Source organism: Siphateles boraxobius, unplaced genomic scaffold (genome assembly GCF_051911475.1).
Source record: "Siphateles boraxobius isolate OS27281-9 unplaced genomic scaffold, OSU_SipBor_1 5, whole genome shotgun sequence".
Classification (NCBI taxonomy): domain Eukaryota; kingdom Metazoa; phylum Chordata; class Actinopteri; order Cypriniformes; family Leuciscidae; genus Siphateles; species Siphateles boraxobius.
The window spans coordinates 11,958,560-11,973,430 of NW_027509141.1; the positions used below are offsets into that span (position 1 = coordinate 11,958,560).

Genomic DNA, 14,871 nt, shown 5'->3' on the forward strand with positions numbered 1-14,871 from the left:
GTGTGTGTGTGTGAGAGACACTGAGTGTGAATGAGTGAGAGATTGTGTCTGAAGAAACACTAAGGCAAATCAATTATTTTGCCAATACAGCTGTATTTAAAATTTAACATGTGGGCCCACAGGGCAAATTCTGCCCAGTAAAATAATGACCATGGATGGATTTGGTTAAATTTCCTGGTAGGAACTGAAGTAACAATATGAAAAAACAAAGAATGAAAAGAGAAAAATAAAAAGAGAAAAAACCGTGCCACATTTGCGCAGCGCATAACATATCTGACTTTCTTTGCAGCATAACACATCTGCCTTTCTTTTCAGCATATCGTGATGGAGCTGATCTTTGTCAAAAGCATGAAATATTGTCTTGTAACTTTTGTCAAAGTGGGTTGAGTATTGTCCAAGATGCCTAATAAATAGTGGGTTGATAGTGGAACTCAAGACAAAGAGATAACTGAGTTGAATTGACTAATTATAAGAGTACATTGAAATTTATTGTAAGAAAAATGCAAAAAGTTGCAAATAATGATGAAAAGTCAAATTTATGAAAAACAAATAAGAATATATGGATTAAAGTCCTGCTGTTAATGAAGGCAGAAAGGACACCACTCAGCCCACATGACCTTTCTACAGGTAACAGCGAGAAGTACAATGGGACAGATGAGCAGATGATTGAAATCACATGTTGTTTTCACTAACAAAAATAATTAAGCTTTAATTTACAGATAGCAGCAGCTCGATTCCAGGAAGGATTCTGGAACAAGTCTAACAACCAGTAACTGTGCTTTGTAATTTCAGAAGAAGTGATCAACAGTGTGACATTTGAGTCCATGCCTCTCAACTTAGAATACACCAACTGACTTCAGCAACCCCCCAAAACTGAAGTGAGGGATCAAGGACATGCTGACAATGAGAGAAAGAGTCCATTGCAACGAACGACTCACTGGAGACACCCTGGTGAAAGATGTAATGATTGATGACAAGGTTAACAGAATGATCAAATCATGAATGGAAGAAAAGACAAACTTGACCAGAAACACAGTAATGAGAGGAACTGTGCAAAGAAAAGAGAATCAACAGAGATGAGTACAAGCTCAAACAATAGTCAACATCAACCAACTTTCCTATGATTGGATGTTCAGCCCTTGAATAGATTCAGTAGCAACTTAATAATAACCCCACCATAAAAAAAAATTATTGCGGAGAAAAATATATTACGCAACATAGAAAACAATGATAATGACTAATTAAGAAAAGAAACTAAAATAATGTTAACAATTAATATAGCATAATGGGAATTAAGACAATTAATGAAGGAAAAAATTAGAACTAAAAATAACTTTAAAATACATTTTAAGGGGTACTCAGATGTAACTTGTCAATACAAGGGTATACTTAATTAGTTTAAGGCTACAGTTGAAATTAAAGCAAGTATTAACAAATATTAAATTTTAATTTTAATTGATAAGAATACAATTTGATTCAAAATGCAATTGATTAATTAAAATGATATCAAGTAGTGCTTGATAGAAAGGATAGAAAGTTTATAGACTTACAAGAACTTATTGAAATCCAATAACTAACAGGCCCTTGTGAACAATCTAAATGGCACCAGAGGGGGGTCAAGAATAGATATTTAGCATTCACATGAAGGACAGATTGTTGAACCAATGAATACTTTTGAATATTCTCAGTCCAGATGCGCAATGGTTTTAAACCAGTGCGCAAAGGGGGGAGTAAGGTATAAGGAAATTAAAAATTAAAATGAAGATAAAATTAAAGGCATTTTAAATTAAAAAGCATTTTTTGCAAAGTTTTGTGAAATTTGTGGCAAAAACAAAGTTAAGAAAAGAACAGCGACAAAAATAGGCCATATATCAGTATACCATGTGGACATGATATAGATGGGTAAAAGCAATGAAATCAACAGAGGAGGGGCAGGAACAGAAATTAAATCTCTAACAGAAGTAATCCTTAGATTGGAAGTCTATCAGAAATAACGTCAGATTATATGTCAACTAAACAGAAGTATTGAAGATTAAAAATAAGTTGCATACGAACAAAAGGAAGTTTTATTAATAATTAAGATATAATGCTAATGGTTTAAATGGTTGATAGACAAACTTTTAGATTGTTAGATATAAAGAAAAAGAAACGTACATATAAGGAATATGTAAGAGTGCAAAAAGTTGTTCTCTAGAGTTATTTTTCTAATTGTCTAATAAGTTTATTGAATGACTTTTATGAGATAAATGTAACATTGCTCTGAAGCTTTCTTAGTTAGAGTGATTACATGAGACATAATTAGTTTATTCATGATAGTTTATTTAGAAATTAGTAGAAACGAAGAAAATGTATTCAGTTTAGTCTTGAACTGAGGAGCTACAATGAGAATAGGAAGCAATATGCGAGATTAAAAAGGTCAAAATGGAATTTATTGTTTAAATTTGGTAATAAAATAGACAGTAAGCGAAATGTATTGCAATTTATTAGATAGGTGTAAAGTGTTCTATTCACAAAAATTGACTGACTAAAAGATGGATTCTTCGAATTTAAGAAATGATATTCTCTCATAAGAAGTGATAAAAATGAGAGAGTTATGTTTACCCAGCCATATTTTGAATTAATAGTCATATGGATCAAGTAGAACAAAAATGCATAATAAATCAATTAGACTACTATAATAAGCAGTGATTTATTATAATGATTTGTCTGCATTTGGAGAAAAACAATTATATGAAAATAGTAGAATGACTTATGTTTGGTGATCAGTGTTGCACTTTTACTGAATAATATTGCGCAGGGAGGAAAATTTAGCGATTACGATTGAGTCAAGAAAAACTTAAGAGCAGAAGTTAAGGAAAACTTAATGAAAAGTTTTGAAAATTAAGGTTTGCTCAATTAGGGATATTGAAAGTGGGTTATTATTCTGTTGTGTACTTTGTATATTAAGATCATTAGTTGGAAAACCACGGTTAAACGAATGAAAATGCGGAAAAAAGATAATGAAAACTAATTTGAGAGGGCAACCAAATTGATATCTACAAACCCTGGATGTTGATTCCAGTAAATGAGGAATTGAGGACGAAGAAGATGATTGATGAGCCAGACCCTAGAGGATATCTACACCGCAAGAAAACTTTCAATAGTATAAGAGACTTTTATGTTTGATATACTCTACATAACTGTGACAATAACATGCAATGCAAGAACAAAGGTATACACACACTTATAACAATGTTTCAGTTTGTCTGACTAGGAGACCTCGATTCTTTTACTTTTTCCATTAAACAAAAAAGAAAGAACAACTAAAAGAAATAAAATGTATGGAAGAAGATGTTTGGCTCGAGTGCTCCTCCGGAGTGTGGTGGCTTAATCCAGTAATTGAAAAGGAGAATGGGTGACTCAGTTGAGTCACTAGGTAGCATAACTGAGGGAGCTGGATTTTGAAACTACACTCTGGAAAAAAACTAGTGAAAGTGAGGCTTAGATAAGCCTCAGAGGAGGGAATGTAGAAGATTTTATTATTTAGAAAACAAGTAATTTTGCTATATATTTGGACACAATTATTTCTTCTGTCTGTGACTTTGGATTTCCTCTGTGTATGTGAAAGACCTTGAATGGAATGTTGTTTGCTGCAGAAAATTCTATTCTGAGAAGTCACATGGTAAAAGACCTTTACCCAAAACTATCTATAGGGTGTGTTACCTTCTTTGGAAGAAGATTTATGTATATAACTCTGAACCAAAAGATACTCGGGAGCGCACTGGAAGGCCAGAGGGCCAGAGAGCGTTAGAGCGCCATTCTATGGAACGGGACGGCGTTCGAAAATAAAGTCTAATTATTTCTGGCATCAAAGATCTCTGCGAAGTTATTTTTCAGAAAGATTGAAAACCACAACAATCTCACCCACTGCCAGTTCACCCAATAGTATTTCGACACCCCGGGATGCCAATTGGCAGGAAATACAGCATATTGGATCCAGCAAAACAAACTGGGCCAGAGATTGCAGATTCTACCCAACCTCAAAAAAGCCACGGTATCGATCCAATTTATTTTTTAATTTTATTTGACCTTTATTTAACCAGGTTAATCTCTCTGAGATTAAAAATCTTTTTCATAGGAGTGCCCTGGCCAAGAATGGACAACAGTTACAATCACAAACTTACAAATCAAAACAACAAATATAAAATTAAAACACTTGAACATCATTGAGTCTTCTTCAAGTGACCTAATAATAGATTTAAAATGTTCCATAGGCACCAGAGTTTGTAATTTCAGTTTTGTTTGGAGTAGATTCCATTCAAATGGAGCTGCATACATAAAAGCCCTTTTTCCCAGTTCAGTTCTTACAAATGGAACAGAAAGAGTAAAACTATTTTCAGACCGGAGGGAATATTTCCCTACACTTTTCTTTTGAGTTAGACCAACTTAGATACGAAGGCAACAACCCCAGAATAGTTTTATAAATAAATACAGGTCCTTCTCAAAAAATTTGCATATTGTGATAAAGTTCATTATTTTCCATAATGTAATGATAAAAATTAAACTTTCATATATTTTAGATTCATTTCACACCAATTGAGATATTTCAGGTCTTTTATTGTTTTAATACTGATGATTTTGGCATACAGCTCATGAAAACCCAAAATTCCTGTCTCAAAAAATTAGCATATCATGAAAAGGGTCTCTAAACAAGCTATTAACCTAATCATCTGAATCAACTAATTAACTCTAAACACCTGCAAAAGATTCTTGAGGCTTTTAAAAACTCCCAGCCTGTTTCATTACTCAAAACCGCAATCATGGGTAAGACTGGCGACCTGACTGCTGTCCAGAAGGCCATCATTGACACCCTCAAGCAAGAGGGTAAGACAGAAAGAAATTTCTGAACAAATAGGCTGTTCCCAGAGTGCTGTATCAAGGCACCTCAGTGGGAAGTCTGTGGGAAGGAAAAAGTGTGGCAAAAAAACGCTGGCCAACGAGAAGAGGTGACCGGACCCTGAGGAAGATTGCAGAGAAGGACCGATTCCAGACCTTGGGGGACCTGCGGAAGCAGTGGACTGAGTCTGGAGTAGAAACATCCAGAGCCAACGTGCACAGGCGTGTGCAGGAAATGGGCTACAGGTGCCGCATTCCCCAGGTCAAGCCACTTTTGAACCAGAAACAGTGGCAGAAGCGCCTGACCTGGGCTACAGAGAAGCAGCACTGGACTGTTGCTCAGTTTTGCATGTCATTTGGAAATCAAGGTGCCAGAGTCTGGAGGAAGACTGGGGAGAAGGAAATGCCAAAATGCCTGAAGTCCAGTGTCAAGTACCTACAGTCAGTGATGGTCTGGGGTGCCATGTCAGCTTCTGGTGTTGGTCCACTGTGTTTTATCAAGGGCAGGGTCAATGCAGCTAGCTATCAGGAGATTTTGGAGCACTTCATGCTTCCATCTGCTGAAAAGCTTTATGGAGATGAAGATTTCATTTTTCAGCACGACCTGCCACCTGCTCACAGTGCCAAAACCACTGGTTAATGGTTTACTGACCATGGTATTACTGTGCTCAATTGGCCTGCCAACTCTCCTGACCTGAACCCCATAGAGAATCTGTGGGATATTGTGAAGAGAAAGTTGAGAGACGCAAGACCCAACACTCTGGATGAGCTTAAGGCCGCTATCGAAGCATCCTGGGCCTCCATAACACCTCAGCAGTGCCACAGGCTGATTGCCTCCATGCCACGCCGCATTGAAGCAGTCATTTCTGCAAAAGGATTCCCGACCAAGTATTGACTATTGAGTGCATAACTGAACATAATTATTTGAAGGTTGACTTTTTTTTTTGTATTAAAAACACTTCTTTTATTGGTCGGATGAAATATGCTAATTTTTTGAGACAGGAATTTTGGGTTTTCATGAGCTGTATGCCAAAATCATCAGTATTAAAACAATAAAAGACCTGAAATATTTCAGTTGGTGTGCAATGAATCTAAAATATATGCAAGTTTAATTTTTATCATTACATTATGTAAAATAATTAACTTTATCACAATATGCTAATTTTTTGAGAAGGACCTGTAGATAATAGTGCATTTTCCTTCTAATGGACAGAGAGGGCCAGGCTACTTGGTTATACAATATACAACGATGAGTTAAAGGTTTACAATCTGATATAAATCTCAATGCGCAATGATAAACAGCATCCAAAGACGGTGTTTGGCCCTGTAAATAAAAGGGTATTATTTTTGGACAAAGTGTGTGCGGTTTCGTTTTCTTAAGTACCAGTTCAATAACCTTTTAAGCACCGGAACCGTTTAAAAAAATACTGTACCGAGTAGGTACTGGTATTGGATAAAACCCAACCGATACCCAACCCTACCTATTAGGGCAGAGGTGCCCATTCCTGCTCCTGCCGATCGACTGTCCTGCACAGTTCATCTCCAACCCTAATCAAACACACCTGAAGCAACCAAATAAGCTATGTTCTTGCTATGTTTTGATACTGTTCAAACAACACACAAAAAAAAAAAGAGCCGGGACAAAGGTGTTCTTCTTCTGGTTTACTGCGCAATATGAATTACCAAACTCTGTGAACACAGGTCTTTTTTGGACAATGAACTTGCCAACTAAAAACTAACCCAGAGTTAATCTCTAGAGTGGCCAAACGGTGCTTAATTCTGAGTTTATGTACAACTCAATACACTACAGTTCCCCTTACATGCCCCCTTCCTGTTCGCCGGAGTAATGAGATAGTAAGTAGACTGCCCTCACTCAATGGCTGGCTGTCTAAGTGGTGTCCGCAAAATAATATAGGGTTCATAGACAATTGGAAAGTTTTGGGGGCAGACCTGACCTGTTGAAAAGAAATGGTATGCATCCCTCCTGGGATGGTGCTGCTCTTCTCTTTAGTAATATGGCACACAGTCTCAGAGTTGATCCTTGACCATCTAATTCTGGGGCCCAGGTCAGGAAGCAGACAGACTGGCTAAACAGACCGTCTCCTAGCTGTCTCATGTCACAGAGGACAGATAAATCCCATCACATAGAGACTATTTCACCTAGATATCATCATATAGAGACTGTGTCTGTTCACCGAACTAGAAAATACAAAAAACTCCCAAACCCATTTAAGGGTAAAAATGTTATAAATGTTCGGTAAATAAAAAAATAGATGTAATACAGATGAACAAATGATAAAGCTCGGATTGCTGAATATTCGATCCCTTACTTCAAAAGCACTTCTTGTTAATGATGTAGTGAATGTGAGATACATAATTCACCTTTGTTATTAAGTGTAGTTCTATACACTGTTGGTTATAAACGCAGCACTTTGTTCTTACCGTGTTTCTTCGTGACTGTGCAGGGATCGCAGTCCATTAAATGTTCTGTGTGCCTGATGACGTGGGACGCTTGTCAGTGCCATTTTGTTTCAGTGTTTTGCCTACAAAAAAATAAATGATACACGCATTCGTGTGCTCAACGTGAGAAGTTGTCTCTTGCAATTTACTGCAATTTCCACACTGGTGACCCGACCTTTGTCTGCTGGACGTATCCAGAGACACAACACGACCATGACTGCGAATGCGGTCACCCTCAAATTCCCCGAATTCTGGGAATCGTCGGCATCGGCATGGTTCGCTCAGACTGAAGCGCAGTTTGCGTTGCGTGAGATTACCGCGGATACAACAAAATACTACTACGTTGTGTCGGCTCTCAGAAATTCAATGGCATCCAGAGCGGTGAGCCTTCTTACAAATCCTCCGGCAACTGAGAAGTTGTGCACTCAAAGCCCACCTATTGAAAACGTTTGAACTGTCGGACGCTAAGAGAGCCAGCAGGCTTTTCTCCTTTCAAGGACTGGGTGACAGCAAACCGTCTGAGCTCATGGACCATATGCTGGATCTTTTGGGCGAGCACAGACCCGATTTTCTTTACATCCAGCTTTTCATGTTGTAGTGTTACAAATGTATTAAATTTTTAATTGAGGTTCCAATACAATAGTATAAAAACTGAGACAGTTTTGTATACTGAATTTAGCATTTAAGGTTATGATGATGATGATGATGATGATATTTGCTGTGAAACAGTTTTCCAGCAAGAGAGTCCGGCAAATCCTGTTTTCTGTATCTGGCAGAATACTGCTCTCTATCTAACCGGCTATTCCTGTTTCTCTCTATTGTAAGCAGATTATTGAAACTTTGGTAGTCTCACTGTTTGAATAGTTATGCTGATTGGATTGGAATTGGTAACACTCCATGTATAGGGCAGGTTCCTAAACCGGTATACATCATTTACATGCTTGGTTTCAGAGTGTCTCCACCTTTATGTAACTCCTCCCCCTTAAATGGTATATGAACTAAAATGTATACTGCCTTTAGTTCAGACTTGGGTAAGATTTTGGACGAAGCAGACTACAGCAAATAAAGAATCCTGCTTAAAAGAAACAACCTCGAGTCTCCTGGTCTTCACTTCTGAGTTCTTAAACTTAAGAAGGAAAAGGTTTACAACAGAGTGTAAGCTGCCTTCCCAAGTGAGACCTGCAATAGCCAACACCACAATCACTGACTGTCGGAGACTGGCTGAGGAGGCTGATACATTTTTCATGTATGGTGACCAAACATACAGTTTGGTCTCTCCACCATTGACTTCCTAGGACAGAGTCACTAAGGACGGGGCAGTCCCTCTCCCATCAATGATGAGGATGAGCTCCAACGTCACCCGAATCCGCAGCCAAAAACAAATCATTCACCCGCCCCAATAATTTTCTCTGATTTAAGTATCCGCACCCGATGGTCAAATTACAATTATTCTGTGTTGTTACGCGTGATTATAAATGGATGATCGTCACCTTCAACAGCGGACTCTGCGACGGTTGATGCACGCATATCTAGGGTAACATTATACACTGATGAATAAGCGCTGCTTTTAAATGAACATTTCTTTAAAACAAGATTGATTTCACAGAATTTTCTTAATGGCATAAACAGGCTTTACTCCCTTGAAACTTAAACTGGAATGTCACTGTTTCTTTCACTGCGACTTCCCGAACAGGTGAACACACACACACGCCACACATCACTTTGGACGTAAAATTGAAAATTGAGGATGCAGTGCATCGCAATGCATCGTCATATCGAATTGAACTGAATCGATGACATGATAATAGTAATTGAACCGAACCAGTGTAGGTTCACACCCCTACATATCACCCTCGGATTAACGGACTCTGTGAACGTTTTCATGGGTCGATGAAGGCGGCCATGCGGGCCAGCCTCAAAAGAGAGCCAAAGGAGGACCTTCAGTCCTCATCCGCGGAGCTCGTTTATGGACAGCCACTGCGGGTACAATGGCAGAGGGAGCAGCACCAGGGGATTTTGTCCCCAGCACCACGGTTCCCTGGTCTGCTACTCTCCAGCTGTCTACTCTACTGGAAAATGCGAGGCTTTTCGCACGTGTCCCTACTTCCCATCACAGTCTCCCTCAGTCACACATTCCCGCTGGACTTCAGACGGCTGACTATGTTTTCATTCTCCACAATGCCCACAGGGGACCGCTACGCCTGCCCTACGAGGGCCCATTCCGGGTTCTGGAGATGGGGACAAACATTTTGTGGTGGACAGGGACAGCAAACCGGAGCGACTCTCCATTGACCGCCTCAAACCGGCTCACTTGGACGTGGCCAGGACCATTGACCTGGCCCAGCCCTTAAAACGCGGACGGCCTCCTACTCTGCCCCCCTTGCTCCCCTCCCTCCCAAGCCTCCCACACTCCATGCCCTACACCCGTGTCAAGATGGGACACCAGCTGCTGATGACGTGGGACGGTTGTCAGCGCCATTTTGTTTCACTGTTTTGCCAACAAAAAAATAAATGACACACGCATTTGTGTGCTCAACGTGAGAAATTGTCTCTTGCAATTTACTGCAATTTCCACAATGATATAATTACACATTATAAACTAGATGTGCTGTGTTTGACAGAAACCTGGCTAAAACCAGATGATTACATTACTTTAAATGAGTCTACTCCCCAAGATTACAGTTATAAAAAACAGCCAAGTCTGAAAGGAAAAGGGGGAGGTGTTGCTGTAATTTATAGTAATATCTTCAGAATTACTGAGAAGTCTAGTTTCAAACATAATTCTTTTGAAGTGTTGGTGCTTAATGTAACACTATTTAGTGTAAATAATAAATCCGCCTTGACATTTGTGCGAGCTACTGTATACAGGCCACCAGGGCACCATACAGACTTTATCAAATAATTTGCTGATTTTTTATCGGAGTTAGTACTGGCTGCAGATAAAGTCCTAATTGTTGTTGATTTTCATATACATGTAGATAACGAAAAAGACGTATTGGGATTAGGGATGGCGAAAACTAAAAATTTTCTTGACCGACCACCGAGCTTCATTAGCCGGTTGAAACCGGTTAACCGATTAGTTTAAAATATCCCACGCTATTTGAAAAACAGCCATTTCGAGCCGCTCCTGCAATTTCGCAACTCTGTTGCATCTCTCTCTCTGTCTCCCGCTCACACACACACACACACACACACACACACTGCCCCGGCGCCGCGCGTCCACTCACGTCACTTTTTTAAAATCCTCTACAGCGCGAAACATGAGTCCCGCAAACGCGGCGCCGAGGAGCTTGTATGTAATCGGAGGACAAATGGCTCTTTAGTTTTGAAATGGTTTGGGTACAAGGTGATCGCGTTGAAAATAAAGTCGTTAGTCTAGCGTTAGAAGCTCATTTGAAACATTGCAGCGGCTCATTTAAGAAAATGATAGCTCCGAAGAGACTCCGCTTTAGTTTGAGGTAACGTTAGTCCTAACAATAATAAAGAAAGATGATGATCATCATCACCTTATCTGTTACCACTGAAATGTAGATGTAATGTATTTCTACAGTATTACTACTGTATTTAAGCACTGTATCACACAAGTTGCAACTTACTGTGTCATTCTTTTTGGATGGTCCCACACACTACTTTTCTTTGCACGCTTCATCCTGTCGTCTGCCCTGGCTCTAACCTCCAGTGTTTTAGCCTGTAGCCTGTTTAGCCTGTTTACTTTTCGCAAACCTTGTGAGCGTGCGAACCCAAACGCTGTGATCTCGCGCCAAATGTTTTTATTGGTTTATTAAGTACAAACAGGCGAGTTATGAAAAATTGATTGTGAGGGATTTGTTCACTTCACACAAAAATATCTTGGAATGAGATTGCTAACTGTAGTAGCGTTTAGTCCACTGTCTATAATAGCCTAATTTAGAGATCACTTTTTTTTTAACCGACTACCGACAACTTTGATCGCTTAACGTTGAGACGGTCAACCATCGGTCAAACGGTCATCGGTTAGCATCCCTAATTGGGATTTGCATTTAGATACATACATTTTGAACTCTATTGGAGTAAGAAAACGCGTGTCAGGACCCACTCATTGTCATAATCATACTTTAGATCAAATATTGTCACATGGAATCAATGTTGATGCCATTGAAATTGTGCAGCAGAGCAATGTCATCTCAGATCATTATCTAGTCTCGTGTATGCTCCATTTAGCCAAGGTTGCAAAGCCTTGCTGTGTTACAAATATGTTAGAACTATCACTTCTGCCACTAAAGATTGCTTTATTAATAATAATATTAGTAATAATAATAGAAATATAGCTTCTACTTTGCCATCGGTGTATGAATGAGTGAATGAATGGGTGAATGTGAAGCAATATGTAAAGCGCTTTGGTGGCCATGGGTCTGTTGAAAGCGCTATATAAATGCAGTCCATTTACCATTTACCATTTTACTTCTGGAGTTTCCAAAGAGCATAGCAGTAATGACTTTATGAACTTCTTTACTTACAAGATTGATAATATTTGAGAGAAAATTATTTCTATGCAACCGTCTACTACAGTATCACATCAGGCAGTGCATTGTAGTGTCCCTGAGGAAAATTTCCATTTATACGTTGCAATAGGAGAGGAAGAATTGTCTAAACTTGTTAAATCATCAAAATCAACAACATGTATGTTAGACCCTATTCCAACAAAGCTACTGAAAAAGTAATTATTAGTCAATGCAAAGATACCTAATTATAATAATAATAATAATTTAAATTCAATATCTATCTAAATATTAAAATGTTGTATTGTTGTTATATAGGGTATATATGATCCGAAGTAACTAGTAACAAGCTACTTGAGTAGATTTTTCATTGGATACTTTTTTACTCTTACTCAAGTAATTAAGATTATTACTTTTACTTTGAGTAAATATTTCTATAAGTACAGTTTTTGGATACTCTACCCACCTCTGCTCTTTATTCTTTAAATATGTATGTACCCTATATATAATTCACATTTCTATAGTTTTTTTTTATTTTATTACAAGGAGAAAATAAGACATTAAGAATTATTTTTTGAAATATGGGGAATTAGTACCGCATTATAGCACAGTCCATGAAAAAGTAAAAAATGTTGACATTTAGGCTACTGTTCTGTTTGAATTTGTTCTAAACAGCAAATGCTTACATTGGCTTTTGATTACGACATTTGGTTATGTCAAAGTGTTTTTAAAAATCTTATTGATAGTATTTTTTGTAATCTCCTAATGGCACAGTTGTTTGCTACTCGCGAAAACGAGCTGTGATAAGTCGTGAAAATCTATGGTTATAGCACTACTTAGCGGGCAAGAGCAGAAGTGCATGTCCCGCCGCAAAAAAATACATTCTGGTACCATTCTTGATTACCATCTGCACATTTGTTTATTCAATATCTTACTTGAATACTACTGTTAAATACACATACTGTGAAAAAATAAAATCATAGTTTATTGAAACTGGGTATAGTTACTCAGTCACTATTTTACAAAATAGTAAAACCAACATGAAAAAATTGTGATAAAATATTTAAAAAATTGTGATATTATATTTTTGCCATATCGCCCACCCCTAATCTAGAGTACAGCAAACCTGACACTTTTAATCTCAGCCTCTGACTGCAAGCCACCAAAGTGCTACAGAGTGTGATGCTAGCAACACAAATTTCATGGGTTCGATTTCAAGGAACGCACTTCACCAACCAGATGCATTTTGTTCAGTTCATCTAGAATGCGAAAAATCAAATATATAAAGACTCTTTCGGTCTTTTCACGATTGGATGGCTATCCAATCAGAGAAGTGATCAGGTCCGCAAGAACGGAGTTTCCACATGCATCACAGCCATTTTGTTGTGTGGAATGTTTAATGGGACTCAATATACTTAGTTGAATATCTCAGAAATTTATAGCATTTACTATACAGCGGAACAAGCTGTAAACTGTCAGTCAGTAACTTGTGTGCACATGATGTGCAGGGACGCTAATGGTCAGAGCTGAGCGCTTTTTATTAACTTGTGCAGTTTAATTCTCACGCTTTAATAGTATGTATAACTCCTAACTTAATAAAACAAACTGTGTTTCTATGAGGAATGATTATCTCAAAATGTAGATCTGTATGCAGGCACGAGGTACTTTATCTGAATGAATTACATACACATCTCTCGCTTTTGCTCACATGCCAGCGATTACGCCTCCACATGCCAGCGATTAAGCCTCCATAGGTTGCCGACCCCTGATCTAGAAGTTGCTTTGGATTAAAGAGTCTTCCCAATGACTAAGTATAAATAAAAATAAAAATCCGATCTTAAAGGCTAGTTATACTGTATATACTTTCAGGAAACGCATTCTGTGGAGGTACTACATATCTACATATTTGGGGTGGGAGAAAAAAAGAACGCTTCATGATTCTCTCTTCATTGATTCTGATTTTTTTTTAAATTTAGTTTGTCAGGATACTGACAATGTACAACGGTATTTCAGTGTTTTCTAGTGGTGTAATGATTCACTTGTTTTCTCGATGTATCGATTACAAATCCAGAAAAAATGCATAGGAATCGACCTTGAAACATGGGTTTTTTTAATCATTAATTGTTTATTTCAGTCAATAATTGATTTAAAATGCTAGGAATCAAATGAATTGTGATTCGATAGTGATTCAATGCTTTAAAATATATAAACAATTTATTACATGCGTGTTGTCACAATACTGGAATTTCTAGCTTCCATACAATACCTTGAAAAGTATCGATATTCAATATCATTTTCGATATAACGGGGGGAAACGCTACATATACTGTCATATAGATATTTTTAATATTTATTTTTTGTCCATGTATTGAAAGTCTAGGCCAGGGGTAGACAAGCTCGGTCCTAGAGAGCCGCTGTTCTGCAGAATTTAGCTCCAACCCTAATCAAACACACCTGAACCAGCTAACCAATGTCTTCATAGAGGTTTAGGACACTGTTCATAGAAGGACACAGCTATGCTATTTTTCCCTATACTGGTCAATTATCGTTTCAGATTAAACACATTGTTAGTCACTTTACATGACGGTCAGAAAATCCTAGTGGGTGGTTGTTGTTCTGAATAAGCTGCAAAGTATACTGGCCTTCAGAGTTGTGAGACCTGTATACTTATTCTGTTAGAAGTTACCATAGCAAATTAGCCTAGAAGCCTCACCCCATCCAATGCATCCTCAAAGCAGAAGAGCCAGTAATCCCGAGACAAACCATCCTCAGTCAAGTCCACTGTGTCTGGAATGTAAGAGGTTGGGTCCTGCAGCAGGGGGAGGTTCACTAGCTGCCTCTCCAGGCGGTCCATCTCCAACATGTCGAACTGGAGACAATTTAGGAATAGTAAGTAAGTACCCACAATGTACTAAATGGCAATTTGTGCATTCATCTGCAAAGGAACTGCAATACATCCTCAACAGAAATGCTGGTGACACCAAGAAGAGGTTAAAACAATAACAGCTTCCAACAACACTTTCAGTCTTTATTTAAAAAAACATTTTACCTGAAAGTC

At 38.2% G+C, this 14,871-nt stretch overlaps 1 protein-coding gene across 8 annotated transcripts in view; it reads right to left on the reverse strand.

The window, feature by feature from the left end:
- pank4 (pantothenate kinase 4 (inactive)) overlaps positions 1-14,871 on the reverse strand; it is a 153,494-nt gene that overhangs the window by 20,594 nt on the left and 118,029 nt on the right. For all 8 annotated transcript variants that reach the window (XM_077202809.1, XM_077202810.1, XM_077202808.1 and 5 more), the window contains one exon: positions 14,527-14,682. In XM_077202809.1, coding sequence (XP_077058924.1) covers positions 14,527-14,682 — 156 coding nt within the window. The remainder of the gene's footprint in view (positions 1-14,526; positions 14,683-14,871) is intronic.